The sequence below is a fragment of the Excalfactoria chinensis genome, chromosome 3 (genome assembly GCF_039878825.1).
Source record: "Excalfactoria chinensis isolate bCotChi1 chromosome 3, bCotChi1.hap2, whole genome shotgun sequence".
NCBI classification, from domain to species: domain Eukaryota; kingdom Metazoa; phylum Chordata; class Aves; order Galliformes; family Phasianidae; genus Excalfactoria; species Excalfactoria chinensis.
The window spans coordinates 29,628,414-29,655,668 of NC_092827.1; the positions used below are offsets into that span (position 1 = coordinate 29,628,414).

At 41.4% G+C, this 27,255-nt stretch overlaps 2 protein-coding genes across 6 annotated transcripts; one reads left to right on the top strand and one right to left on the bottom strand.

Moving 5' to 3' along the window:
- Positions 1 to 3,612: 3,612 nt before the first annotated feature.
- Positions 3,613 to 13,652, top strand: IRAK1BP1 (interleukin 1 receptor associated kinase 1 binding protein 1). 2 transcript variants are annotated; one of them, XM_072332837.1, is made up of 4 exons: positions 3,631 to 4,025; positions 7,791 to 7,856; positions 12,343 to 12,473; positions 13,371 to 13,652. In XM_072332837.1, exons 1-4 carry the CDS (start codon positions 3,750 to 3,752, stop codon positions 13,639 to 13,641), a joined length of 744 nt encoding a protein of 247 aa, XP_072188938.1. In that variant the 5' UTR covers positions 3,631 to 3,749; the 3' UTR covers positions 13,642 to 13,652. The 2 variants fall into 2 exon arrangements, with proteins under 2 accessions (XP_072188940.1, XP_072188938.1); XM_072332839.1 differs by lacking the exon at positions 7,791 to 7,856 and having other exon boundaries at positions 3,613 to 4,025.
- Positions 13,653 to 13,831: 179 nt separating this feature from the next.
- Positions 13,832 to 27,226, bottom strand: LOC140250534 (F-box only protein 21-like). 4 transcript variants are annotated; one of them, XM_072333303.1, is made up of 10 exons: positions 27,194 to 27,226; positions 26,497 to 26,612; positions 25,527 to 25,601; positions 21,599 to 21,766; positions 20,369 to 20,458; positions 19,196 to 19,258; positions 18,493 to 18,563; positions 17,387 to 17,550; positions 15,411 to 15,521; positions 13,832 to 14,017 (listed from the first exon to the last, which is right to left on the bottom strand). In XM_072333303.1, the coding sequence occupies exons 4-10, from the start codon at positions 21,721 to 21,723 to the stop codon at positions 13,922 to 13,924; spliced, it is 720 nt and encodes a 239-aa protein (XP_072189404.1). In that variant the 5' UTR covers positions 21,724 to 21,766; positions 25,527 to 25,601; positions 26,497 to 26,612; positions 27,194 to 27,226; the 3' UTR covers positions 13,832 to 13,921. The 4 variants fall into 4 exon arrangements, with proteins under 4 accessions (XP_072189404.1, XP_072189403.1, XP_072189405.1 ...); XM_072333302.1 differs by lacking the exons at positions 25,527 to 25,601; positions 26,497 to 26,612; positions 27,194 to 27,226 and adding an exon at positions 22,782 to 22,840; XM_072333304.1 differs by lacking the exons at positions 25,527 to 25,601; positions 26,497 to 26,612; positions 27,194 to 27,226 and adding an exon at positions 22,727 to 22,830.
- Positions 27,227 to 27,255: the final 29 nt, after the last annotated feature.

Here is a 27,255-nt window from a genome sequence, read left to right on the forward strand (position 1 = left end):
ACACACACAAGATATAACATGGAGCCTCCATTCATGGAATGTTTTACAGCACAGTAAGTCAACATCTGAGGACACAAGAGAAGGACATTGGTATGGCTACCATAAATTTCACAACAAACAAACAAGCAAACAAAAGGCATTAGATGTAACAGTGACTTCTTTTTCACACACACTCAATTTCTCAAAGATCTTCAATTAAGAAATAAATCAATTATTAAAACTTACACATAACGCAGTATCTCATTGCTAGCAAACAGAAAGAGAGCCAAGCAAAAAAATTCATGTTTTCTAAGGAAAAACCCAAACCCAACTGCAGATTAGCACCACCTCCATCACTTTGTGATCTCCAGTTAAATTTTCAGTTTTTCAGTTCAACTGTAATAGAGCAGAATGATTCTCTCCATTAGATCAGTGTTTCCAACGCTACAACAACATTTAAATCCACCATCTGAAAAAATGCATCCCACTCAAAGATAATATATCATCCATAGACTTGGTCTTAAATTCCGATTCTGAGTGTCAATCACAATACTTAGAACAGTGCTTTGCAAAGTACCCTTTAAAAGACTGCAAAGTAAATATGTCTATAGTTATCGCATTATTTTTAGTGTATGATGTTCTTACATTTTAACTACTCGGTAACGCTCTTACCCTGCTGCACAGAAATGTATACTTCCACCAGTAAATTTGCATCTAAATCCCCTCTACTCAGCTCTTGTGAGGCCCCATCTAGAGTACTGCATCCAGTCCTGGGGCCTCCAGAACAAGAAGGATGCAGAGCTCATGGAGTGGGTCCAGAGGAGGGCCACCAAGACGATGAGAGGTCTTGAGCAGCAATCCCATGAGGAAAGATTGAGGGAACTGGGCTTGTTTAGCTTGGAAAAGAGTAAGCTTCAGAGCAGACCTCACTGTGGCCTTCCAGCACTTGAAAGGAGCATGTAAACAGGAGTGGGAACAGATGTTTACAGTACTGGATAGTGATAGGACAATTGGGAATGGTTTTAAACTGAGACAGGAGAGGTTTACGTTAGATATCAGGAGGACATTTTTCACTCAGAGGGTGGTGAAGCGATGGAACAGGTTGCCTAAGGATGTTGTGGATGCCCCATCCCTGGAGACATTCAAGGCACGGCTGGATGTGGCTCTGAGCAGCCTGGTCTGGTGACTGGTGACCCTGCACACGGAAGGGAGGTTGAATCACAGAATCATAGAATTACTCAGGTTGGAAAAGACCTTGAAGATCATCAAGTCCAACCACAGCCTAACCATAGTACCCTACCTCTAAGAACCCTCTGCTAAATCATATCTCTGAGCACCACATCCAAATGACTCTTAAACACATCCAGGGATGGTGACTCAATCACCTCCCTGGGAAGCCTATTCCAGTGCTTAACTACCCTTTCTGTAAAGAAGTGTTTCCTAACATCCAACCTAAACTTACCTTGGCACAACTTGAGGCCATTTCCCCTCGTCCTGTCACCTGCCATCAGTGAGAAGAGACCTGCCCCGCTCTCACTGTAAGCACCTTTCTGGAAGAGATACTGAAAGAGAGCTATAAGGTCTCCCCTCAGCTTCCTTTTCCCCAGACTAAACAGTCCCAGCTCCCTCAGCCTCTCCTATTCTGTCAGAATAGTTTTAAACACACAAAAACAATCTGGTGAGGGCATAGCTTGGCTTCATCGTAGTACCTTTAAAAGCTTTATTGATCATTGCTTGGTGAATGGCATTCAATATTTACTCTGTCCATTAATATTGGCATGTATTTAAGTAAATTTTCTACAAATATTTCAGTAAAAGAAAAAATAAGAATGATAGAAAAAGAAGAAAGAAAGACAGAATATTTACAATTTTGTTTTTGTCCAATGAATTTGTTTTGTCCTGTCCAATGAAATAATTTCTTTCCAAGGAATATGCATTGAATATACATTTATAATTTCCTCCGTACTCATTTTCCTTTTATATTTCCCTTCTTAAAGACAGCCCTTTTTTCACATCAGCTCTGGAACTGATCTTTATAAGTGACTAGGCACCGATATTTTGGATTCTGTTACAAGCTTCTTCCTTGTCTTCCTTGTCATATAATTTGATCAAAGTCAGTTACACTCAAACTTTTAGGTGTCTCTACTTTCCTTTATTCATGCTGAGAAACATGGAACATCATCTCCAGAGATAATGAATACCTAACAGGTTCAATCTATTTCATCTGAAGCTCCAAGTGTTCAGCAAGTCTGAAGAGAAAACTGAATTAAAGGGAAGAAGACTCTAAAAGTCAAGAGGCATGCAAAAGTCACTGACACTTCTTAAGGCAGATGTGATATTAACAATGGGAAAGGCAATCTGTACAGAATCTCTCTAATGACAGGACAGGACATGAAGTATATACTGCATCAAGAAGATTAATAAGGTAAAAAAAAAAAAAAAAAAAAAAAAAAAAAAAAAAAAAAAAAAGAAAAAGAAAAAGAAAAGAAAAAGAGAGAACTTCAATTCCCTTCATATTTCCTTTCCTGCCACTTCCAATGAATCTGCATCTGACTTGTAAAATCAGGTCTTAATGTCTTTACACGACACGTCTGCACCTAGGAGAGTATAGCAATATTTAGCTGTATCACATCAGGCAGATATTCTGACACAAATTCTGATGGTTACAAGACCTTCTACAAACATACAGCACTGTTAGCTTTCAGCCTCTGTGCCAGATTCCAGATTTAAAGTCATCAAAATAAAACGCATCACATATGTACACAGTAACAATGTACTAGAGCTCTCCTCAGAAGTTCTGTAACAAGTGAGACCAGACGTACAAGTGAATGCTAGCTGGATGCACCTATGAAACGTGGGGGTTAGCTCATTAGGGAGGTAACTTGGCACTGGTGAGGCCTCATCTCGAGTACTGTGTTCAGTTTGGGGCACCTCAGTACAGAAAGGACATGGAGGTAATGGAGCAGGTCCAGAGAAGGGCAACGAGGCTCGTGAAGGGCTTGGAGAATCAACCCTATGAGGAGAAGTTGAGGGAGCTGGGGCTGTTTAGTCTGGGGAAAAGGAGGCTGAGGGGAAACATTATTGCTCTCTTCCAATATTTGAAAGGTGCTTACAGTGAGAGTGGGGCAGGTCTCTTCTCACTGGTGACAGGATGAGGGGAAATGGCCTCAAGTTGCACCAGGGTAAGTTTAGGTTGGGTATCAAGAAAAACTTCTTTACAGAAAGTGTTGTTAAAGACTGGAATAGGCTCCCCAGGGAGGTGGTTGAGTCGCCATCCCTGGATGTGTTTAAAAATGGTTTGGATGTGGTATTCGGGGACGTGATTTAGCAGAGGGTTGTTAGTGTAGTATGGTTAGGTTGTGGTTAGACTTGATGATCTTTAAGGTTTTCCCTAACCTGAAAGATTCTGTTTCTATGCTGAGGGCTTGACTCAGCCCTCATAGGCTTCATTAGAAAGAGCATTGCCAGCAGGTGAAGGGAGGTCGTCCTCTATTATTAGTCATTAGTGCATCATCAGTGCAGGAGGAGGTAGGGCTGGTTTGTAAGAGAAGAGGCACGACAGCACTGCACAACCCAGGCTTCCCTATACACAGAGGGTCGACCCCAGAGCTCTTCCTCACGGCACGCCCCCCTCAGGTTGCCCTACTCTCACGTAGCTCTCGCGAGAGCTCGGCGGCCACTGCAGCGCTGGCGGTGGGGCGTCACGTCCGGCAGCACCCAGAGTGCACCGGGCGGGCTGGTTGCTATGGTGCCGCGAGGGGCTGGCCTGGATGACGCTGCCCGCGCCGCCTCCTGCGCGCGTCTTCGCCGAGCTCTGCCCCGTCCCAGCCTCAGTCCCGGCGGGTAGTGGTGGTGGCAGCGGCCTCCCTGCTCCGTCCGGCCGGGAAGTCCACGTGAGCGGCAGCGCGGAGCTGAGCGCCGTCCCGGACCGTGCGCGGGTGTCGCTGCGGCTGGGCAGCCGGAAAGGTGTTGCCGGCGCGGCGCGGAGCAGCGTGTCCCGCAGGCTGGAGTACATCGCGCACAGCGCCCGGCAGAGAGGCGTCCCGGTGAGCGGAGGCTGGTGACAACGGGGTGGAGGTTTCATCTGCCATCAGCATGGCGTGTTCAGCCAGAAACAGGGGGATTATGGGCTGAGCGTCCCTGATTTCTCTCATGTGAGCTAATAGGAACTTAGTCTGGTGGACTGTCAGGGGAATATGGGAAGATAAGGCAGTTTGTGCATTCGGTTTTATTAGTAGGGAAAATGATAAGCTTTGTACCATGGGGAACTGTCACACTGGACTGGGCTGAATGTGGCTCTGGGCAGCCTGGTCTGATGGTTGCTGACCCTGCCCACAGCGGGTAGGTTGAAACTGGATGATCATTGTGGGCCTTTTCAACCCAGGGCATTCCACGGTTCTATGTCAGATGATGTGTGAATGGAGTGAACTGTGCAAAGTGGGTGAGCGTGCTTTTGGGGTGCTGTGCACGCTCCTGCAAGGCAGAGAAAATAATCACAGTGATGGTGTAAGCGGGTGGAAAAGAGGCTGGTTTGACACTGAGAGCTGAGCAGTCTGTGAGTTGTTACAGTAATTCCTCAGGACTCTGTTGCTATTTCAGAGATGGCACGTGTTGGAGGATGGAAGCGTTCCTCTGCTGACTAGAGAGGCTGTGACATGCTGCGGAAGTTCTGGGCTTCTCAGTGTTAGCCGCACGTTAACTCCGAAGAACAAGTTGTGTTTCTTGATGTGTTTTTTTTCAAGGGTAGTTCCCTATGGTGTCATTTTTTATTGCTTTGTTCTACCCAATTTTCAGTCACTTGCCTTTTCTGTTGACTAACAACTGCTGGCAGTTTGTTCTTAACGTTTCCTAACATCCGTTATTAACAGCATTCTAGACTCTTCACATTCTCCATATGGCTCTATTTCTTTCAAGGTTATAGAAGGCCTCTTTAGAACTAATAGGTTAGTCTATATGTTTACTTGTTTATTTATTAATCCGTGGATCCGTGTCCTTAACCCTTTGTACTGCTGTTTTAAGAAGCCTGTGAGGTCAGGAGTGTGTAACCTCTGCAGCAGGAGGAGCTTGTGTTAGCAGCTTGTCATGATGCTGCACCTAATTTCCATGTATATTTACAAAGGAATTTAATCAAAAGTAGGTGCACGTAGTAGCATTTATTTATAGAGTGCTATAAGGATATACTCCAGAGCACAGAACCTGCTGCAGGGAAAGAAGAGTCAGTAGGGAAACCAACCTCTTGCTGAGCCCAGCTGTTTAAAAGTAACATTTTCCCCCTTTCTGTCGAAGCGTCCTGTTTAATATTCACAACTAGGAATATACCTGGGGAGTGGTGTGATGCGTGAGGATGACACCCATTTTCTTTAATTACTGCATCTAACAATTGTCATGGGCCATCTTGTTTAAAAACAGCAGTGCTGGTACTCGTGCCAGTTTATCTGAGGCTTTGGAATGAGTGTTATTTAACAAAACAAACCATTCACAAACAGGATCCCGCAGGCTCTGGTTTGGGATTTGTCCATGCTGGGGTTGTGTCCTTGGATATACGTGCGTATTTGGAGACAGTTATTCAGGAATCACAGTCATGGATGTACATTCAGTACCACCAATGGAGAAAAGTAATCGAACTTTTGCTCACTTATGTACAGTTTACCAGTTTCAGTGCATCCTTGATTAAGAGATATAGAAACCTCCATGAGACATCAGCTTTTTAAGACTACCGTGTATTTTAGGAAGTATCCTCAAAACATCCTGACATGTGCTTGGAGAAAACAATTGCAGAAGTCCAGGACACCCGAGGCATTGAAAGTGTAACTAGGGCACAGTGAAAACTGCTTTTCCCTTGTGGCTACTGTGATCAAATAAGCAGAGTTCTGCAGCCAAAATATAAACAGTAGACGTAAGCAGTAGTAGGTAGATAGATGAGATAGATAAATAGATAGATAAAGAAGCCTTTTGCTTCTGATGTTGTCAAACCCCATATTCCAGCTTAAAATTCTGTGATCACCAGCCTGTCGGTTCTGCTTCCTTGTCTGAAGATACAACAGCCCACTGAAAGGGAACAAAATGTCTAACAGAAGATGTATCGCAAGAGGCCACATTGTTATGACTTCAGCAATTATGTCTTCCATTTATCTCCAGTAGCTCGTGCAGCTACTGTCAAATCGGGTGGGATAAAAATTAGCTGTTGAGGGGAATGTTACAATAGATGGCACAAGAGGATCTTTTCCTCCCCATCGCATTGATCTTGCACTAGTGCCTAGAACCACACGATGGCACTGCCCTTAAACATACAGCAACGGGGTGAGTGCAAGACCCAAACACAAACAAAAGATACAGAAGATGAATCCCTTTCGGGGGAAACAACTTTTTAAACAGGAATAGAGAATGGGGTGGAAAAAAAATGCATTTTTTCTGTTTACTCTCAAGCTGTATTGCAGTAGGGTTACTTCTATAGAATAGGAGTTATTCCTATGAGAAATGTTTATTCCTATAAGAAAAGAAAGCTTTCCTGTAGAATTTAAATTGAGTCTGCTAAAAGTGGAAAGATTTACTCCATTTCATGAATAAAAGGAGTAATTCATTCTCTGTTCATTGCAGGGGAGCTGGACTAAATGACCTTTAAAGGTCCCTTCCAACTCTAAGGACTCTGTGATTCTGTGTTCCTTTACTGAACCACAGCTGCAACTACCTCAAACCTATGACTATAAAAAAAAAGGGAAATACAGTTCCTAGGAATTCACTGTGCCTGGGCCTTGCCATAAGAGATTGTCCCAAAACGAAGATGGTCATGCTTGTATTTCAGCACTGCTTATCAATCATAGCATTGAAAGAATTAGTTAGTTGAACATGCTGTGCAGTGGCAATTACTCGCTTCCATTCCATGTTTTAAAAGGAAAGTGCTCCTCACAATTAGTGTTATTTCTAAAACAATTCTCCATGCTACTCAATAGAAGTGAATGCTCAAGTCCTGTGTAGGAAATATTCTGACGCAGAGCATCTTCTGAAGTGTGTCGGCCCTGAAAGCAAGTATTATGTGTTCCAATGGAATTAGGATTAATAAAGCTTTGTCAGTAATTTGGGAGGCTTAGCAAGTCTGCTTCTCTACACTTCATGACTATTAAATTCACGTTTATATTCACAATTAGATTGTAAACTGCTTTTTGTTGTAGTTTTACAGTAAACTGCTCACACAAACTGTTTACCAAAGAAGGTGAAAGGTGGTCAGGTATTCAGATGTAACCAGAGTTACTCTGTATCTGAGTTTAATATCTTACTGATAAGGTTTTTCTAGTGCTCTGTGCAGACATGACATTGAATAATATAGCTGCTATTACTGCAGAATGTCAGATTGGAATAGCCTCTCTTAAGGGTTTCCTTCCTGCTCAATAACCGCTGATTAGGCATTGTTTAAATCGTCTTGCCATGAGCTGCTGTGGTTGAAATGTCTGCAAATCTGAAGAGTACTTTCCATACGCCAGCTTTCTGAAAGCAGCTGAAATCTCCTACTTTTTTGTATCAGGTGGATTGACAGTTACATGCTGATACACAGAGCAAACAGTTGCTTTCAAGACTTCATTCCTCCCTTCAGGTGGATAGCAGCAGAATTAACCTATAGCGCTGCTGTGTAATTTGCTTTAAATAACATCAAGAAATCTTTAACATCCAGCTTTAACTGAAGAGATTTGCATGGAAAATTCCCAATTTCTGTTGCTAGGTTATAAGTAATAAGCCAAAACCGTTCGGCGTACATACGTTTCCAACAGACCCTTCATTTCTGTATCTTGATATTATATCACTGTGTCTTGTTTTAGGAAGAAAATATGACTGTAACAGAGGATTTTAGCAGAGTAGAGGACACTTACCAGATGGAAGCAGAGGTATGTATTCATCCTAATAAAACAAAACAGTGGAGCCTCATAATGAGGAGCAGGTATTCTCTGCAGGAAAGCCAGTGTTTCCAAAGAATCTAAGGAAGGACTGAAGTTTAAAAGCAGCATTTGGTTGCAGTTTTCTGTTGTGTACAAAACTTCTGCTACTGTAACACGGGAAGGATTCTTTTCTTCTCGGATTAATATGTGCTGTGATGCTGCAGAAGGGACTGCTTTGTCCTAGGACTCCAGGGCTGTTGTCCTGTGGTGTATAAGCAAACCTCTTGCTCTCACCTCCTCCCCTGGATGTTCTTGCCCTCCTTTTGCAGGGTGTTTTACTTAGGTGGGAAGGTAATGGGTTGGTTCAGAAAGCTGCTCCAATTAAAAGCTAATCCAGGAAAAATAAAGTCATTATTTTTTCAATATTATAGCTCTGCGAACTGGAGGCAGTGAAAGGCAGAGGACAAGAGTGAATGGGGGACAACAGTAGCACAGCATCCCTAATCTAGGCTTATTTAAGCCACAGCTGAACATCACCTGGCTTTTAGTCTGTTCTACATGACTCTGCCATCAGCCTGCTGCTAAAGCAAAGCTAATTGTTTCCTAGGTAATTTGCTTTGAATTCTGCAGGTAAAAAGTGCTGATTGGAAGTCAAGTGTTACGGGAATAATCCCATGTACTTCAGAATCAGCTCAAGGGGGTGTATTTTTGCACATTCGTACTGTTGGGAGAAGTAAATGCTATGCTGAAAGTATTCCCTAAGGGAGATTAACGTAGTCTGTGAATCTTTTCAGCTTTTATCCCTTCAGTCACAACAAAGCAACTTTACTGGTTCTTACAAAGTAAACATAGAAGTCCACAATAAAATGGTAGCAGTGTAATAGAGCTGCTGTTCACCTTCCCCTTAAAACAGAGTTCAGCCTCTTCAGTCTTTTTGTCTAAGGTATATTCTCCCAACAACAACAAATATACAAATAATTGAGTGTTTGGAGAACAAAATTTGAATTTTGGAAGCGAGTCCTTGGCTGTGTAAAGTGATGTCGTCAATGTCATCTACTGAATGGCTTTAATTTCCTAGTTTAGATTACAGCTTTCGTGAAAGCTTCCACTACAGAGTCTTTTAGGTAACCTATAGCTAAAAATTAATAAAACTATATCTACTTATTGTTTGGGCAGTACTTTGTTACCAGCAAACTGAGGCCTACAGCTTCAGTCTTATGTGGTATCTTAACCAATCACCGTCCTTCCCCTACCAATAATTTTCAGTCTAAAAAGATTGTAAGTGGAAAGCAAATCACATGGATTGAGTGTTCAGTCAGCTTGGACCAACTGTAATTGCTGTACTGAAGTTTTATGGTTGCAAAGTGCCTGGGAACCAGAGCATTAAAATCTGCTTACCCGCAGTGCTGCTGCTGGCTACTCTGCGTGCTTAAGTAGCAGTGTTGTGGCTCCTGATGCGGAGATTTGTTTCTCTTTGCCTCTCCCTTTCTGTAAGCACTTCTTTTGTTAGTGCAGCTTCATAAACTGTTGAAGCTCCATTGACCAGCGTGCTGTACTACTTCAGTGATATAAATGAATTGAAAATTAAATAACATCGCTTTCTGTACTAAGGAATTTGCCGTTGTGTTCATTATACATCAAATCACAGAAATCATGCATTGTTTCATTCTGTAGACTCTTTACCATTTGTCTACTGTAAGAATTTTCAGGAGGCTTAAGAAATACCCGGACAAATAACTATTTTAAGGTATAATTAAGATACACTTTTAACTACAGCTCTAATTTATCCTTCAGCAAAGGAAAATGTGCAGAAGAACAAAGTTTTACAAGACCACAAAGCTTTATGATATCTTAATCATAATAGTTCATTTTGTGCGTGCTGATCAAATGGGATGAAGATTAGGTAGTTCTTGTACACATCTTAATATACTTGCCTTTTCATAAATCACAACTTCTTGTCCTTTACAGCCTTACCCAAACCTTACCACGCGTCCGCAGTGGTTTTGCCTACCATGTTTTCACACTTCTTAACCTTCACTGTAATTTTATTAAGGAAATCAAAAGCCCATTTTGCATTTTATTGCTCAGATATTCTCTTTAGATTCAAGTAGAATTTACTGACTGTAGGCATAAGTAGTCCAAGTGAAAACTGGGAAAGAACAAAATTCAGTATTTCTCAGTGTTTTTCTGCTCTCAAGAGTACCTGATTACATGCTGCTTTATTAACAATAAATTTCCTGAGTGCCCAAAGCCACCCCAAACCGAGTAGCTTATCTCTTACTTAAGACCCACCGTTCTTTTGCTTGATCATTCTTCTGTCTCATGCCCTTGAGGAAAGTAATCTTGTAAATGTTGATAGCAATCTGGAAGACACTATGTCAGTCCTCATAGTGAGGCCGTATCATAGTGAGACCAACTTCCACAAAATGCACAAGAAAATACGTGAGTATGGCAAGAGCTCTCACTTAAGAAAGAAACCAAGCCTTAGTCTCATCTTTGGTCTTAGTTCAGGTTGGTGCTGCACCTCCCAAAAGTGATCCAGCTACCACTTTGTCATGGTTTTGCAATTTTGTAATTTTGCTATCAGTATTCCACATCATAACATCATGTTAAGCATAGATAATTTTGACGAATCTACTGCTCACAAAAGAAGACTGAATGTCCCAGGGAGCACCACGGTCAGTCATATGACCAGGACTATATAATCTCACTTCAGTGCTGGACTCGCTCTCTTGGATCCTGCCAGCCAGGGGGAGAGTCGTGTGGGAGCGTTCCAGCCGTTTCGCCTAGAGTTACAGTAGGCCTCTCGGTTTCGGGACTCACTCTCTCTTATTTTACTTGATTCATTAGCCTTAATTCCAGTTATATTGCATTATATTGTGTTATTCTGTATTCCGATATAGTATTTAGTAAAATAGTGTGCCTCCTTAGATCGTTGCCGCTGTATTTATTTTCTCTTTCCCTGTTTTCTTTTCCTTTTGGGATAGCGGCCCTGCAGGCCGTCTATAACCCTGTCATGGGTGCCGGTAGATTTTAGGATAACCTATGACACACTTTATGGATGAAGGGTGTATAAATCAAATGAATGTGCATACTTCGTGCACAGTGAACATGATTTGTCGTCATAGAAGGTGTAGTTACTTGTTACTGTCACTCAATCTTGGCCAGTTTTTAAGGCCCTAAGCTGAGCTGTGGCTCAGTTTTATGAAGACTGAGCCGGTACAAAGATTCAAGCCAGGATAAGGTGCATGTACACTGAGAGAGGCTAACAAGAGCAACAAAAATAGTGCATTAATTGCTTTGTGATAACTGTCGGTATCCATTTTTTACCTTACCCTGCAGATGAAGTAGCTCTTTCTCACTGAAAGATTCAACTCACTTAGATGGTCTTTACCACCAGGTAAATGTGTGGCATGCCCACAGGAAGTTACTGCAGTGCAGTTGTGTTGCAGTAGATTGGATTTCCATAGCTATGCGTTCACTGGGGTAGGTTGCATGGATTGCGTGGAGAATGTGTTCTGTACTTCACATGGGTCAGCAGTGGAATTTCCTGTTCAACAGCTTTCTTTTTTCCCAACCTGCTGAAGCTTTATTGCTGTCCAAAAAGAAGTGGAAGAGTCAGGGATATGAGATGTTGACCCTGACTCGGTGATCAGAGCAGTGTACTGATAGGTGAAGATGAGGATTTGGTCCTAAAGAAAGATTTTGAGAGCTGGGATTTCTGCTTGCTGAACGCTTTGGCAGCTGGGCGTCATTACTTCAATGCTCACAACTGCTCTGCTGCAGGGAAGGCTGGAGGGCTCTGAATCCAGGCTGATAGCAATGCCTGTTTTGTAGCACTTGGGAAAACACTTTAATTCCTTATGTATCTATATTTAATGCTCCTTATTGCCAAAGCTACAGACAGCTAAATATTTAAATTGTATTTAATCCAAGACTGAAGTGCCGCGGTCTTCTTAGCCTCTGTAATGAATCCGTTCACCCATCACAGTGTTTTGAGCCCACTGCAAACTAGACTGGACTAAGCTTATTTTCTTCTCACAGTTTAGATTTCTTGGACGTAATGCGTGAAATTAAAATGTAATTTTCCTTCCTGCACAATGTTTTCCACATCATTTTGCTTGGGCTTCTGCATAATTAACATCCACTAATCTGAGTTTAAATTTAAAAGAGCTAAGATGCATCTAATCATGTGTCCCAACTAGCACACGTTCATTTTTCACATTGACTGCATAGCACGAACACCATGCTGCCTCCCTAAAGAGAATTTTCTTAGTCCTCAATTTTTAATCATTTTATGAGTTTCCATTGCAAAACAGCTCATTGTCTGTATGGGTATGTAAGTGTTCCAACTCAGTAAATGTTTGTGTTATAACACAAGATTAGCACATTTAGTTAGTTTGTAGCTGTCTTCATGCTGACTTAATTAGACGTGTTGAATCATTGGAGAAAACATAACAAAAATTACCTGTCTGATGTCTGTGTTCACTCCCAGGTCTGCATTATATTCACTGATTTTGGACAAATGCAGAATGTTTGCAATCTACTCATTGAAAAGTTGGGGACTTCTGTTACCATCAGCCCACCTCATTTCTACCACACGCCAGAAGCCATAGCCAACCTTCGGTAAGTTTTCTCTTGTGCCGTGAATTTTACAGCCTCAGATAATATTTAATATGCATACTTAATTTCTACAGTTCGTAATGGGGGGGAAATAGTTTCCTTCATACATATGAGAATTTATGTTTCAGATTTTAGCATTTGGTCTAAATATAACTTAATGCTTTTCAGCTTGGGAGGATGAATCTTGTGCTTTTCTTCAGTGCCCCTGTGCAAAGGCAGAGTGTAATAAATGTTTTCTCACTGATTTCCATTGGGAGCATAATATTAGGTCAACACAATTTGACTTCTTTTACATCAGTGTGTGTAATTTGAACTTATTTGTGAAGGTACAAATATGTGACCAGATGCTGATAATTCTAAGTACCCTTACCAATTCCCAGTGCTTTCAGCTACTGACGTGCTCTGACGTGAGCCATGTGCAGTGCTTGCTTAGCATCAAAACATGCTCCTTGCTACTAGTCTTGCTATTCTAGGTCCAAGAAGTGAATTCAGCTTGCTGCTGCGAGCACGTCTAGAGATGTCAGTATTGTATCTCAGATGCGTCTATACAAGAGTCCATTAATCAGGGCAGTGATTTAAATAGATGCTGTTATGACTCACAGCTGGGCCACCATAGTGTTTGGAGCAGGGGTTGGATGCTTGCTGTGCCCCACAAGCCACTAGTGCCTGCAGCATATTGTAGGTGTTTGAAATGCTTGATTATAGCTGATGAGGAGGCTGACATTTTCTCCTTAATAGTTTCCCCTCAAACTTAAAAGCTACCACCCAGAAGCTGTGGGAAGGTGACGCTCCTTACACCTATGCAGTTACAAGAACCGATAAACTTGAAAAAGGTGTATGGAAGGAATACTCGTACAAGTTGGCTTTGCTTATTGTCATGCTGCTTTTTCTACCTCTCAGCCGTAGAGTGTGTGTTGCTGCTGTTGGAAACACACGGCAGAAAGCTCAAGAGGTGTGTCGGCTGTTTGGCCAGTCATTGGGAAAACCTTTATTAATAAAAGAAGAAGAAACAAAAGAATGGGGAGGCCACATAGACAGTCACCTATCTAACTCCTCAGATTCACTGACGCTGCAGGAAAGAATCCAGAATGCTACTGCTTATGCATCTTGTAGAGTCTTCGCTGTGTTTGAGATAAAGGGAAAAGAAAACAGAAGAAACAAGTTGCTCTAACATTTTTCAAATCATATTTACTTTCTTAATAAATTTTTATGCTTTCTTAATAAATATAAAGCTTAAATGTTTCATTTTTTTCCTCTGGTCTGCAACCTACCAGTTGTTCACTTCTGATGAAATGAATCTTTCAACATAAAACACCCCTAGGAATGCTTTATTCCATCATACAAAAGAAAAAAACCCATGCTCTAGTTTTATCTTGGTGTCTATTTGCTCAAGTTTAAAAAGGAAGTAATGTTGTCCAGATGTATATTATATGTACAGATACTTGAATGCTTCAGTCATGAGGATAGATGTCTCTCAACCACGGCTGCAAAATATACTTTGATCCATCATATCCACAGAAATAGACTTGAAGATCAGGGTGGTGAACCTGAGAAAATATTTCAAGTTGAATTAGCAGCAGAATTAGCAGGAAATAGGAAGGGATACTTGGATGATTTAAGTTCCCGTTAGCTTTTTGAAAACTGATCAGCCCAAATTCATAATGTACACAGATATACTTCCAGTGGGATTTTCCACACACTTTAATAGAGATCATGCAGTCAGAACGGTGGCTTTCACAGACCATCAAGGGCTCTACAAACGAACAAATCTCCTGAGGTATCACTTGCTAGATCTAACTGGGTTTGAGTTTCTAACACAACGCTGTTTCTAATTGAAGTGGTTTCCACTCAGTTGTCACTGGTACAGCTTCCTGTTATTTTTTTTGGCTGTATCAGTTATCTAATCCAACTAGCCTGGCAGTAGGAACGCAAGAACAGTCAGGGAAGAGGTGAAGACGCATCAAGTTGATGATCTTTCACAGAATCATAGACTGGCTTAGGTTGGAAGGGACCTTAAAGATCACCTAGTTCCATCCCTCTCCACCACAGGAAGGGTTGCCTCCCAATAAATGAGGCTGCCCAGGACCCATCCAGTTCATAGTATCATAGTATCATAGTATCATAGTATCGTGCGAGTTGGAAGGGACCTTAGAGATCATCGAGTCCAACTCCCGGGATTCGAGCCCTCTAGTGTAGCAGAGCGGCAGTTATCCACTTGCGCCACAAGGGGGATTCGAACCCGGGCCTCCAGTGTTGCAAGCGGCGGTTCTAGCACCGTGCGCCACCGGAGGCACACAATGTCTAATTTGAAGATGCAAGTCCACAAATGGCAATCCAAGGTAAGTATTTTCTTATGATCCCGAAAGCCAGTGGGTTAAAACTGTCAGCTGGAAAATGGTTAGGGCAAGTTTAAACATTTTCTTGTTATTTTCTACTTTTTAGGAAATAATTCTGCCCATTAGGTTGTGAGGACAACCTGTAAGAATCAGAGTGGTCAGAACCCATTTTAAATACTGATGATAGTTATCTGCAGCACCATAGTTCCTATTCCTGAGTTCTGGCGTATTAATTGTTCTGTATTACTGGCTAACAGTTGTTTTTTTTTAATAGTCTCTGGCTAGTTTAAGGATCAGGTTCATCTTTTGTAAGCTAGAAATCAAAAACCGCCAAGACCATGGTATACAAAACAGAACTGTAGACTAGCAGAGTCTTGCAATTAAAGAAGGGAGACGTTAATCAGTCTAGGCAGCGACTAAGCAGATGCTTTTTGAAATGCAGATTTTTCAGGGTTGAATTGAGAAACCGATGTACTTGGCCAGATTCAGTAGAAAGAAATTAAACGACTTGTCCAACATTGATGGGTCAGTGATATTCTAAAACAAGAGGGTAACAAACAAGAGGGTAACAAACAAGTTGCAATTAAATAGGAATAAATGCTACCTGTAATCCCACAGTGATTGTTATCTCTTCCTCAGAAACGTAAGCGGTAGATTTGCCAAATCCACTTGCGTTGTTAATAAGAATTCGATAGTGAGGAGTATCTCTTACATCCTGTTAAAAGAGAAGATAAAGAGCCTCAAGAAGCAATGGTGACTAAGGTTACATTATATAATCCATTAACTTTCACTAGACTTACAGAGCCAAAACACTCAATATATACATATGGCAAGTTTATGTTTTGTGATCACGCAAACATCAATTTGGAAAACTAAATATAAAACAATTAAAATGCAGCGTGGTTCTTCTTGGCAAATATATATATATATATATATATAACTTTAAGAGCCAAGATTTTAAGTACCATTTTCTTCCATGGGTCTGTGAAAATATATGACTTAGAATAAATAGTTCTTGGGGCTTGCTTTCTGTGTATAGGTCCTGTGATGTTAGCCCTCCTACCTTCATAGCTGTTGACAGAGAGCACCAGAGAGAAAGGATCAAATTCAGAGCACCTTCAACAACCTCAGTGTCCAATCGTGGATAAAACTACAGCAACTTGTGTATACAGCAATGTATAATAATCCTCTAGCCAAAGAAGGAAGTGTCGCTTACTATTATTTTCGTAGTGCCTACAAACTCCAGTCATTGGCCAGGGTCCCGCTGTGCTAACTACTATCCATAAATGTTCCCACCTAAAGCAACTCACAATCTAAACACAAAACAGTGACGGATGAATATAGGCAGGTAAATGGAGTTTGTGCGGCAGTTAGTATTGATCCATGTGACAGGCAATGGCCTCTGCTCAACAATGTGGTAATGAATGCAAGGCAGAAAAAGGATGGAATATAATCTTGGCTAATATTCAGCGGAGGTTTGCAACAACCAAGCTTAAGGGTTGCCTCGTAATGGTCAGAAGGCATTTTGCATAGCAGGAGCACAAGACATGAAAAGGTAAAGGCAAGTCAAAAATAGTATAAAAAACCAACCAAACAAAAAACCAAAACACAACACTTAAACCACACTTTCAGTACTGAAATTAAAACCATAATATGAACACAAGGTCACTGGGAGAACAGAAAACTGGAAGATGCTTAAAACGAATCAGAATGCCTGATGGAAAATACATGGGTTTGCAGTTGGTAACAATACCATTGAGGGGACAAACAGAAGGGGGAAGAGCGAGAATGCAGATGTTTTAGAAGCCAAGGATGAGTAGCAGATGGATAAAATTACAGCAGGGAAGGGACAGAATGAGCTGAATGTCTGTTCCCAGCTGAACATGAATTCTCATCTACAGGCAGTTTCTTGTTTTTTCTCATTTTCAGTCCTCTCTGGCTTACCAATGAGTGCCTTCCTGCCACTTAAGCAGCACGGCAACCCCCAAGTATCCTGCACTGCATTATCGGGCCAGCACTGTCAACAAACATTTAGCATCTGATTTTCTAATACAACGCAGACTTAGGCTACAGAAATTTCAAAAGCTTCAAGAATTCCAATAAAAATTCACTGTAAAACAGATAGGCATTTCAGCTGCCTCAGAAGCATGGCTTCCTGTCTGAAAATGATTAAACACAAAGGCGTGCTTGCATTTCTTAGGTGCAGTTACCAATTATATCTGCTCTAGAAGATCAGGTGAAACTTTTCAACTTCATTTGCACGTCATGAAAAACTTTGATATTTTAACGTTGATGCTGCTATTTTAAATACAACGCTGTGTATTAAAACTAATTTTAAGTCAAGAAATGTCAAGCACAGCCCAGACCATCAGAGTTTAACCATCAGTGCTGCAAAAGCAAAGCTCTGCAGTGATGATAGTGCAGAAGAAACAGAGGTATATCTCAGCTGCAGAGCTAATAGGGGAATCAAGTATTTGCCCTTAGGCTAGCAGGAGGTCTGAAGGAATGTTTGAGATTTTGTTTTTAATCAGAGTTATTCTGTGTCTGTATTCATAAAATAGGAGTTTAATTCAGCCAAACCTGTTTTTCTGGAGGATATTTGTGTTGTAGCCATTCTTCTGGAGCTTCAGCTTTCACATCCCATCCAACAATGACTCCCAAATAACCAAATGTTTTGTGAACTATCACCTGTCCCACGCTGAAATGGATAGATTCAGGCTTCGGACTGTGAACGTGAGATGAAGCTAATTTAATAAAGAAAGAAAGTTAGTGAGGAGAAGTATTTTATGAAGCACATTAAATACAGTTGAGTCACCATCCCTGGATGTATTTAAGAGCCGTTTGGATGTGGTGTTCAGGGATATGATTTAGCAGAGGGTTGTTAGAGTTAGGGTACCATGATTAGGCTGCGGTTGGACTTGATGATCTTTGAGGTCTTTTCCAACCTGAGTAATTCTATGATTCTATGATTAAGCATTTACACAGACAATCGCATTCTTCTGACTTCTAGGAGAAGAGAAATTGTTAGATTTATAGGCAAGAGTTAGGAAGGAAACAGGTTGGTTTGGTTTTTTTCAACCCCCAGGAGTGTTACCATGATATTTGACAAAGCAGCAATCAGTAAGGAAGGTCATTTTCTATTTGTGTGTCTTTGATGTTACATACAAGTCCTAAAAGTGATTTGGAAAGCATAAACACAGGTATGCATTGGCAGTTACTGTTCAGCTTCACCTTTATATTCAACATTTTACAATGCTACACGCAATAACTAATTTTGTCATTATTCTTTTTCCATTTTGGGCCATGGAATGTTTCTACTCCGTCTGCTGTGGGAAATTTTTTGTCAGAGCAGAATAATCAATGGTTTCTTTTTCTTTTTGTGAAGTTGATTTAAATGTATTCGTTCAAGTCAAGTGAAAGCTATACTGTTATTTCATACATCAATACAAAACACACTCAAATCTATTCAATAAAACAGACACATATATGTGGTGTATTGATAACATCTTACAGCACAAGGTGGAAAGGCCTCAGATTTTACATGTCCTGTTTTGCTTGCTGAATCATACCGGTGTTTAGAGAGCACAAGGAAAAGAAATACAAACTAAGTATAGGAATGCACTATAGGAGAACTTGAAACACATCATCACTAGCAAGATCCAAAAAGATTGCGAAGTCTTAAATACCTGCAAAATAAGAATTGTTTTCTGCTTCATTGTAGGCACTTTTAATTTTCTTTTCTCCATGGTACCAGGTCCTAAAATGCAAAATTAATAACCAAACATTCAAACAAGTTAATTAGAAACTGAGTTTTAGGATAATCAGCTTTCTGATTATTACCTTAAGCCCATGTCTGAATAAAGGAATGCTGCAAAGCCTTTGGCTCGAAATTCCTCATAACTTGAAGCCCCAACAGAATGAGAATTTTACTTTAACACCACTTCAAGACAAAGGATTTTTTTTCCAAGAGGATAAAAGAACATGAATAGAACTTCCTTGGATACGTAGCTCTGCAGCTGCATTAGAATCTGTATTTCAGAGAAAATCCATTTACTTTCTCTGGATGAGCCTGATATTATTCGAATTTGTAAATTCTACTCTGAAAACTTTAAGATCGGTTAACTGTGACTTGTACAGGATGTCAGCAATGAGCCCCAGCTTAAGGCGGTAGAAAATACAGCTTATTTGTGCCAAGCTGAATTTAAAGGTGGGGAACTCAACTTCTTTTTTGGAGGGGTTCTGGGGTAGCCTATCAAATATTTCTTTGCTCAAAATATAGTAGGAGCAATCTATGAAAAAATATAATCTGGGCAACCCAGCCCATGGCAGACCAGTCCATCCACTGCAGCCAGGAACCTGCTGGTGCCAAAGAACTAGTGTTTGTCCTACCTTCCCTCCTCTTCTATGAGCTTTGCCAGCTTTGCTCTTTCAGTCTTCCTCCCTTCACCCTGCCTGGAAGAAAGCAAAAGTAGGTTCCACAACTGTGCAAAATATATAGTTCTTTTTTTCTTTTTTTTTAATTAATCTTAGGTTAACTCACAGCTGTTGGAAGGCTTAAGGTTGACAAATATCTTTTAACAGAAGCAGAAAGGGGCAAATAACCTGACTTGCCAGACTGTGTTGTTGAAAACAGCAGTTAGTAAGGAAGGTTTGGAGTGTCACAAATATCCCCAGATTTTTAGGATAACCAATTTTTTTTTTTAATGATAAAAACCAAAACAAACAAACAAACAAAAAAAGGCAGAAAACACAAGTTGCTCCAAAAAATACACAAATAACTGACCGATCTTTTAGAATTTGAAGGTTTTGTCTTTACACACAACTGACACTTTCTGTAAAGCTGAAAAGCAATTTACAGCGAAGCTGAGAGCAGCACAGTTTCCTTTTCTGTGCCACTCTGCCAGGCTTTCCTGGGGGCAAAAGTAAGTCTGAATTTTCCACAGTTGTTCTTAGCACCTGGATCACTGTACATGAATCAATTATAAAGCACCTTTAATGTCTAGGCAGCATAGAACCTTTGATATTTCAACTGCACAAGGGTTGCGTATCACAAAGAAGCCCTTTAACCTCCCTGAACAAATCCATTCAATAATTGCCTTAAACTGAAGTGGCATATTGGTAAATGGATACAATTTTATATTTTTCTGGACCACTTCAAACACATGCAACCAATAACCAAGACTGAATCCTAAACCCACAGATTTCCCATCTGCATCTTCTAGGGCCGCCATGGACAGCGTAAGACGCCCATCTCATCCTTGTAGATCTTATCATGCAAACGTTAACGCAGTTAATCCAGTGGTCTTTGATACAGATTTAAAGCAGCAGATAACACATAGAGAATTACTGCCGTGAATTATGTCCAGCTTCACCTGGAGTTCAAATTGCACATTTGTATAGAAGACATGCAACGGTTATCTTAAAACTGGTGCAAAGCCACAAATCAGTCTCAACAAGAAAATGAGAGCCATTTCCCCTCTGTTGCTGATTTCACCCCTGAAGCATGACCTCCTGTTAAAAATAGGCCGCGTTTGAAAGATGCAGACAGTGCGTAACACCTACCTCGCCTCTGATAGCCACAGCTTCAAACGATCTGCCCACAGGTCCAGGCTCAAGTAAGATTTCGTAAAGCTGCTCCTACAGGCAATTAACCTTCCGTAGTAAAAAAGAAATAACGCCACAATGTTTTTAAAACCTTCTACAGGCATTTTACCTTTACAAATACATCAGCATTTACATTTATACGCATTCAAACTTGAAGGTTTCACTTCTGCAGCGAACAGGAAAAAATAAAGCTCACAAGACAAGGAACAAGTTCTTCTCAAGATTCATATCTAGACTGCAAATAAATACCCTTTCAATCACCACTTGTGCCAGTAAACCACATGTAAATGTTGGAAAATATCACCTGTCGTGGCAAAGCAGCTTTTTTTCTGCAATCAGGCCACAGGAGTTGCTAAACTGCATCAGATTCTGCTGTTCCAACTGTTAGCTGGGAATATCGAGCACAAGGTGTTTTAAAAATGGTACCCATCACTAAATGACTATTAAATAATACCCAAAATATTCTTCATGAACCTAAACAGTTAGCAGTTGTCTTCAGCTGTGAAATCTCTTAAGTGTTTTAAATGGGGAATTTTACCCCCCCATCTCCTTTGCATGGTACATCCTTAAGATACCAACATTGGCCATTGGTACAAGGACTAAATACTTGGATCTGATGCACTACTGTCTGCCTCATGTTTAACCAAATGTACCTGTGACCCTGTCAATACATAAACTCTTAATTCATGAACAAAATAGGACCATTTGCCTAACTCTATCGATACAACTGATAGAACTTCCTTAAGTAATGTGTGATGTGAGAATTTCTGTTACTTAAGACTCTATAGTGACTCGTACTGTACAAGAAAGCCTGTATTAAGAATTAGTATCAAAAGGTAATGGAAAGTTAGAAATAGTCTTACTACTCAAACATTTCATTTCTCCCCTTTTAAAATGACTTATTCATATAGATTGGAATGTCCAAAAGCAGAATGAGATGCAGCTGTGCAGTCAGGTAGATTATACACAGATTTTTATGTGAAGACAGCAAGAGTTGTCACTCAGATGCTGAAAGTCTCTTTAATACAGCCACATTAAGCCATAAAAATATCTTAGGTTCGGTGTGAATGTTTCTGTGCAGGAATGGGCAGCGTCCCTCTCAAACTCTCAGACTTTCAGGACAAAGATTCACTGGGAATGTCAAGAGAACTCTCTAATGAATAGCAAATGGGAGGAGAGATGTACCACCTTTTTGTCATTCGGACGCGCTGAGCAGGCTGTGTTCCATACCACTGGGATATGTAGTACTGCGCAGGAAGTGCAGCCAGCAGCGCGCAGATCTGCAGGGCTGCAGCTGTGCTGATGTGAGGCATCCCAACAAGAAGCTCTTCAAAGACACTTCCCTGCTCTCCTTATCTAGAAAAGAGGGAGGGGGGAAGGGGAAGGGGAAAAGGAAAAAGAAAAGATAAAAAAGAAAAAAGAAAAAGGAAAAAGAAAGATAAATAAGGCAACATGCAGCTTGTCTAACTGCACAGAGCTTAAAAGTTCCCCGCGGATTGCTTTGTTACTCCACAGGATAATACACAAACTGTACACACAAACGTAAATTAGGTTTCGCTACATTAAATTTGAGAGCGTCTGTAGAAACTAATAGAAGGCTGAAGTAGAGTAATTAAGTGCATTAAACACATTTGACACATCAGATCGATGGCCTCAGAAAAAGCCGTTTAGATGCAGAATTGCATGTGCAGAATGGAGGGATTTCTTTCCAAGAATGTCTCCTTCAGATCAGAAGCGTTACCATAAGGTAAGAGTAACAGGTCACAGTCACACCACAGCCTGGAATCACAGAATGCCCTGGATTGGAAGGGACCACAAGGATCATGAAGCTCCAACCCTTCCACCACAGTCAGGGCCACCAACCTCCCCATTTAATACTAGACCAGGCTGCCCAGTGCCCCATTCAACCTGACCTTGAACATCTCCAGGGACGGGGCATCCACAACCTCTCTGATCAGCCTGCTCCAGCACCTCACCACTCCTATAGTAAAGGACATCCTCCTGACAAGCAACCTAAATCTTCCGTCCCTGAACTTAAACCATTTCCCCTTGTCCTGCTGGAAGCACAACGACACCACAGTCACCCCTTCACAATGGTTAAAGAATGCTGGGGGTCACTGCAATTGAACTGCCTGCACAGCAGGCAGGCCCCACGGCCCCAAAGACCTGTGCCCAGGTACCTCAACAGCCGTCAGCACACGTTTCTGCTCCGCTCCGTTCACCCTGAGGTACAGCCAAGGGCTGCCTCCAACAGCCCCCACCCCACGGGCTCTTCACTCTGTGGCCCGAGGGAGAACAGCACCCCTAACCCCTTACCCTATGAAAGGAGAACAGAAAGAAAGGAAAAGAAAGAGTTGCTTCTTATTCTCACAGCTTCCTTCTGAGTGAATACGCGCTGCTCCCCTTAGCACAGATTTCAGCTGTTTCTTCCGGAAAGGCGAACAAGCCCATTTCCCTGCCACAAGACAGAAGCTTGATGGAAGTCCCCTGATTTGAATATTATGCAAAAGACAATCAGGATGTAACGCACACTTGTAACACAGTGTGCCTGGGACCACCCTCCTGGCAGCTCCAAGTGCTCTTCACAGCAGGCACAGCACCTGACTCTGTCATGGGTGGATGAACGCATAACTGAAGTCTGTCTGTCTTCTTCACCTCTCAGGACATCCATCAGACTTCACTCTGGCCTCTACCAGGTTGGGTCTGTTTGCACAGCATCCACAGCTGCTGAATGTGTCACCTCTTTGTCACTGCAGTGAGTAGCATTGATATCTACACTTCTTTCTAGTGTAGAAAATACTTTGAATTCCTGTGCCTTGGCTATGCAGGCAGCTAAGGAAAAACAATTCAAGATTTGGCTCTGCTTCTTTCACCCCTCCATAGCTTGTGTTACCCCTCAACGTTCTTTCCTCCCAGCCTCAGGGCCTCCCCAGAGTCCTTCTTTGCTTTGGGGTCTGCCCACATTAGTAAGGTTTTACAAAGATGACCAGAGGCTGACAAAAACTACAGTAGCAGCTTCAAGGCAGCTTTGATGGAGAACAAATTATGTGGGAACTCAATGCGTAGTCCTGGGGTTTTGTCTGCGGGTGGATGTCGGCCTATGCAGCATGGAGGTCTGCCCCATTAAAACCTCACATAAATACCAGCCTAGACTGGAAATACAAACCTAACCTGAGGAGAATGCTTTTAAAACAACAGATCAAGTTGTTTCTCAATAAATAAAATATAGCATAACTCGCTTCAGTTAGATAATAAAACCGTTATTCTTCCATGCAATTAAAATGTCGTTATAAGGAAAACATAGCATTAAGCTTTTTGAAGGTACTTAGGAATAGCTTATCACAGAGGAATCACAGCCTGTGACCAATTCAGCAAAAGAAAATGCCTGCTTATTCCCTGTGTTGCTCTAACAAAGGGATGAGATCAGGACCTGAAGAGGAAAATGCAAATATGCTTCTTCTAGAAGCCTCACTTCCAGCATCAAAAGCAACTGGGAATAACAGGAAGGAAGAGAAAGAGGGGTAGAAAGGAGCAGTTTTTGTCTGAAATGCCTTTCTCCAGGCGGAAGTTTGGTGCTCAGGCAGCTGTGAATGTTGGTTTTTGCATCTACATAAGCTGGCTGGATATGAAGTTAGAAACTCTTTAAGTTTCTCTGCATCATGTCTTTATGTGTTCTTGGCAATGGTAGGAGTTGAAGTCAAACTCTTTTGTTTCCCTGGATTGAATTTGTGCTTTTTTCAAGTATTAGAAAGCATTTTTTCCCTACCCTTCCTCCCCCCCTGAACAGTAGAAAGCTTGGGGAAAACAATACGAGTTTGCCATGATAGCAATCAAGTCAAACTATGAAATGGGATGGGATAGGATAAAAATAAAGTATGGAGTCAGACTTGTAACGCAGTGACAGCAATACCAGCCTCAGCACTTTGAAGGGCACCAGATACCAAACCAGTATTACTGTCCCTCTAATCTCACTTCTGCGCTGACCACAGCTCACAGCTGTTACTACTGGCCACATTTCATAGATGTAACCACGATAGGGACCGAGCAGCAAAATGATGTTCAGTAATACAGAGCTAAAGCTTTTTTTCTGGTGGAAGATCAAGCTCAGTGAAACAAACCTTTGAAAATCAGGCAAGAGAATCTAAGGTACATTTTCTATACAGGCTTAGCCTGAGCTGTTCTTTATCTTTTTTGAGCAGCCCCTCTCTACACTTGTTCTTTCTGTGTCCTGTTAGCAAAGAAGTCATTTCTAGCACTCTGAAGGCTTTTCTACTGATGTAAGATGCAGGTACCTGCTGACTGAGGTAAACTCTTCAGAGGGCAGCAGTGATTAAATATTAAGTGACCCATTTTCCCTGAAAACATTGAGCAGCCTATGCAGTACAGCGTGGGCAGATCACCCAGAGATAAATGCTAAACATCATCTTTCAACTCCAGGGTTTTCACCATCATCATCTCCATCAAGAACTTTCAGTTCGATGCAGCTGTATTTCACTCAAGTTTAACCTCATACATACATTTGCATATGACAGCACATAACAGTACCAGCCATTCTGTAGTTACTTAAACAGGGTCCTCCCACTTAAAACTGACACCCCTCCTCCCCCGGGGAGGAAGGCATTGGCAGACAGAGCTGCTTCAGCATGAGCCTTCTCAGACTGCATCTTCATTCCTCAAAATGGAAGATGTTAAAAGCAGGGCAGGGGCAGGAACATCCTTACAAGCAAAGTCAAGTCTCAGTCTCTGCTAAAGCAGGCACTTTGTTTGAGGGGGTGCAAAAAGCTGTCAACCAAAAACATGACAAAAATGATCATAAAAATGGTGCCCTATAGCACATTTGGCTTCCCATCACTTAGCTGTGTGCCTGGAAACCAGTTCTGGGCTTGGGTGGGACCAACTGCAACACTGCTGTGCTGTGATCTCTTTAAGGGAGCAAAATTCCTCACAGGAGTTGTAAAAAATAATAATAATTAAAGAAAAAAAAAAAAACAGGAATGAAAGAAAATCAATATTGATATAGAAGGAACCACAGACCAAACACTCAGAAAGCAAATGCTTCTTGATAGAACGCAATTCCATTTCCATGCACAAAGGGAAACTGGAATTTTCTGCTGACCTGTGAGTCTTGGAAAAGGGTGTTCCTTGGTGATCTGCACTCCCAGCATCCAGATTCCTCGTCAGTACCAATTCTCTAAGAGAGAGAAAGAGAAGTAGCTGAGCTGGGAGCCGGGGGCACCCGAAGGAGGGCACAAACAGAACCAAAGCTCACCTGAAGCCCCATGCAATTCTTAATATAAATTTTGACACCGGTACGCAGACCGAAGCATTTTCTTTGAAGAATTCCAAAGTGGAAATCGGGTTTGATAAATGAGCGTGTAAGAAGAAAATGCTGCCCTTAAGACAATTTCTTGACAGAGAGCTTGTACAAATTTTCCCATCATTTTCCTAAATAATTTAACCTCTCGTTTTCCTCGTAGCATCAGCTGTCAGGAGACATTAATATTAATGCACATTTTACAGCTTCAGATTCTTTTCTATTATTAGGCTGAATAGAAATTTCAAGTTCTGGAGTCCCAGTCCTCCCTCCAGTGTTTTTTTTTGCCAGAGAAGGACGGCTGTTGTGCATTGAGTTCTCCTATGCTGTTCTCCTCCATGCTAAGGTGCTGCCTGGGTAAAAGCTTGCACTGCTATGGGATCTGCTGACACAATCACAAATTAAAGAAGTTATTTGTTATTTTTCTTCCTAAGTAGTTTTATTCCATAAATATAATTAACATAAAACCTTGGCAAAGAGGAAGCTTTTGACAGCTGTATTCCCATTTTTAGCAGTTGATGGCAGCTTGCCCCAGCCTCCTTAGTAACAAAGAGTATTCAGATTAAGATCTGTAAAACGGGGTAAAAATAATTTCATTGCATTTCTCTACGGTGGGATGTAAATCAAGTAATTCTAGTGGTTTAGTCACATTCTATACCAGCTTCACATCTTATGCTACGGTCAAATATCCTCGCTCAAACAACACAAAATCAAAGACCTGAAATAAATCACACATTAGCAGATTAGACCGCATGGCACTTTGAACACTAACCGGTATTGACTTTGAGCTTGGTACCTTCAGGAAATAAACACGACCCTGCAGAAAGGTGATAATGGATGAAGCAATTACCCACTTCTGCTTTTGTTTCTTCTGCCTCTGTGACATACCTGAAAGATAGGTGCATCAGATAGGAGCAAGTTTAGGTAAAATCCCCCCATTTCTAAAATAGCAAAAGGAAGCATGGATTAGAAACAGCCCTCCACAGTCCTCTATACTGTCTTCCCTTCAGCCAACACAAAGATTTCAGAGTATGAGAGAGGATCTGTTAATCCTTACTGCGCCCCTGTCAGAGTAAATAAAGCCTGTTGTGCAGAGATCTAGCACACAGGATGCCAGTGAGACAGAAAAACAGCTGGGGACTCTGGGCTTTGAGTTTCCTGTCCACTGTAGTAAAACTCACACGGACTATTTTTCCTGCTAATTTTAAACAGAAAGTCAATTATATGCTATTTGAATTCCAACCACCTTCCACGTTGCTTGCAGCATTTAGCTGTCTGACACTCCTTTTATTTCCACACATGCTTCAAATAGAAACATCGATCAATTTTTACAGCCATTACACTTTGCTTATTTGTCTTTGAGGAAAAATGACAAACCTGTTCTTTTGTAAGTGCGTATTGATTGCCAGAGCAGGAAAGAACAAGGGGTTTTGTACAAGAACTTTTCATGCTGAAAATAAAAAGCCTACCTTCTGTGACGATACTTGTTTGCCTTCATTTAATGAGTATTATGTTCCAACAGGATTGAATG

Bases quoted from the DNA above. Each gene is read 5' to 3' on its own strand.
- IRAK1BP1 (XM_072332837.1), top strand. From the start codon at position 3,750: ATGACGCTGCCCGCGCCGCCTCCTGCGCGCGTCTTCGCCGAGCTCTGC. The intron at 4,026-7,790 runs GTGAGCGGAGGC...GTCTTGTTTTAG, and splicing joins CCCGGCAGAGAGGCGTCCCG to GAAGAAAATATGACTGTAAC. The intron at 12,474-13,370 runs GTAAGTTTTCTC...TCTACCTCTCAG, and splicing joins GAAGCCATAGCCAACCTTCG to CCGTAGAGTGTGTGTTGCTG.
- LOC140250534 (XM_072333303.1), bottom strand. From the start codon at position 21,723: ATGCCTCACATCAGCACAGCTGCAGCCCTGCAGATCTGCGCGCTGCTG. The intron at 20,459-21,598 runs GTGGTACATCTC...TTACTACGGAAG, and splicing joins CGCGTCCGAATGACAAAAAG to GTTAATTGCCTGTAGGAGCA. The intron at 15,522-17,386 runs GTTTGGCTGAAT...CTCTTTTAACAG, and splicing joins AATATCCTCCAGAAAAACAG to GATGTAAGAGATACTCCTCA.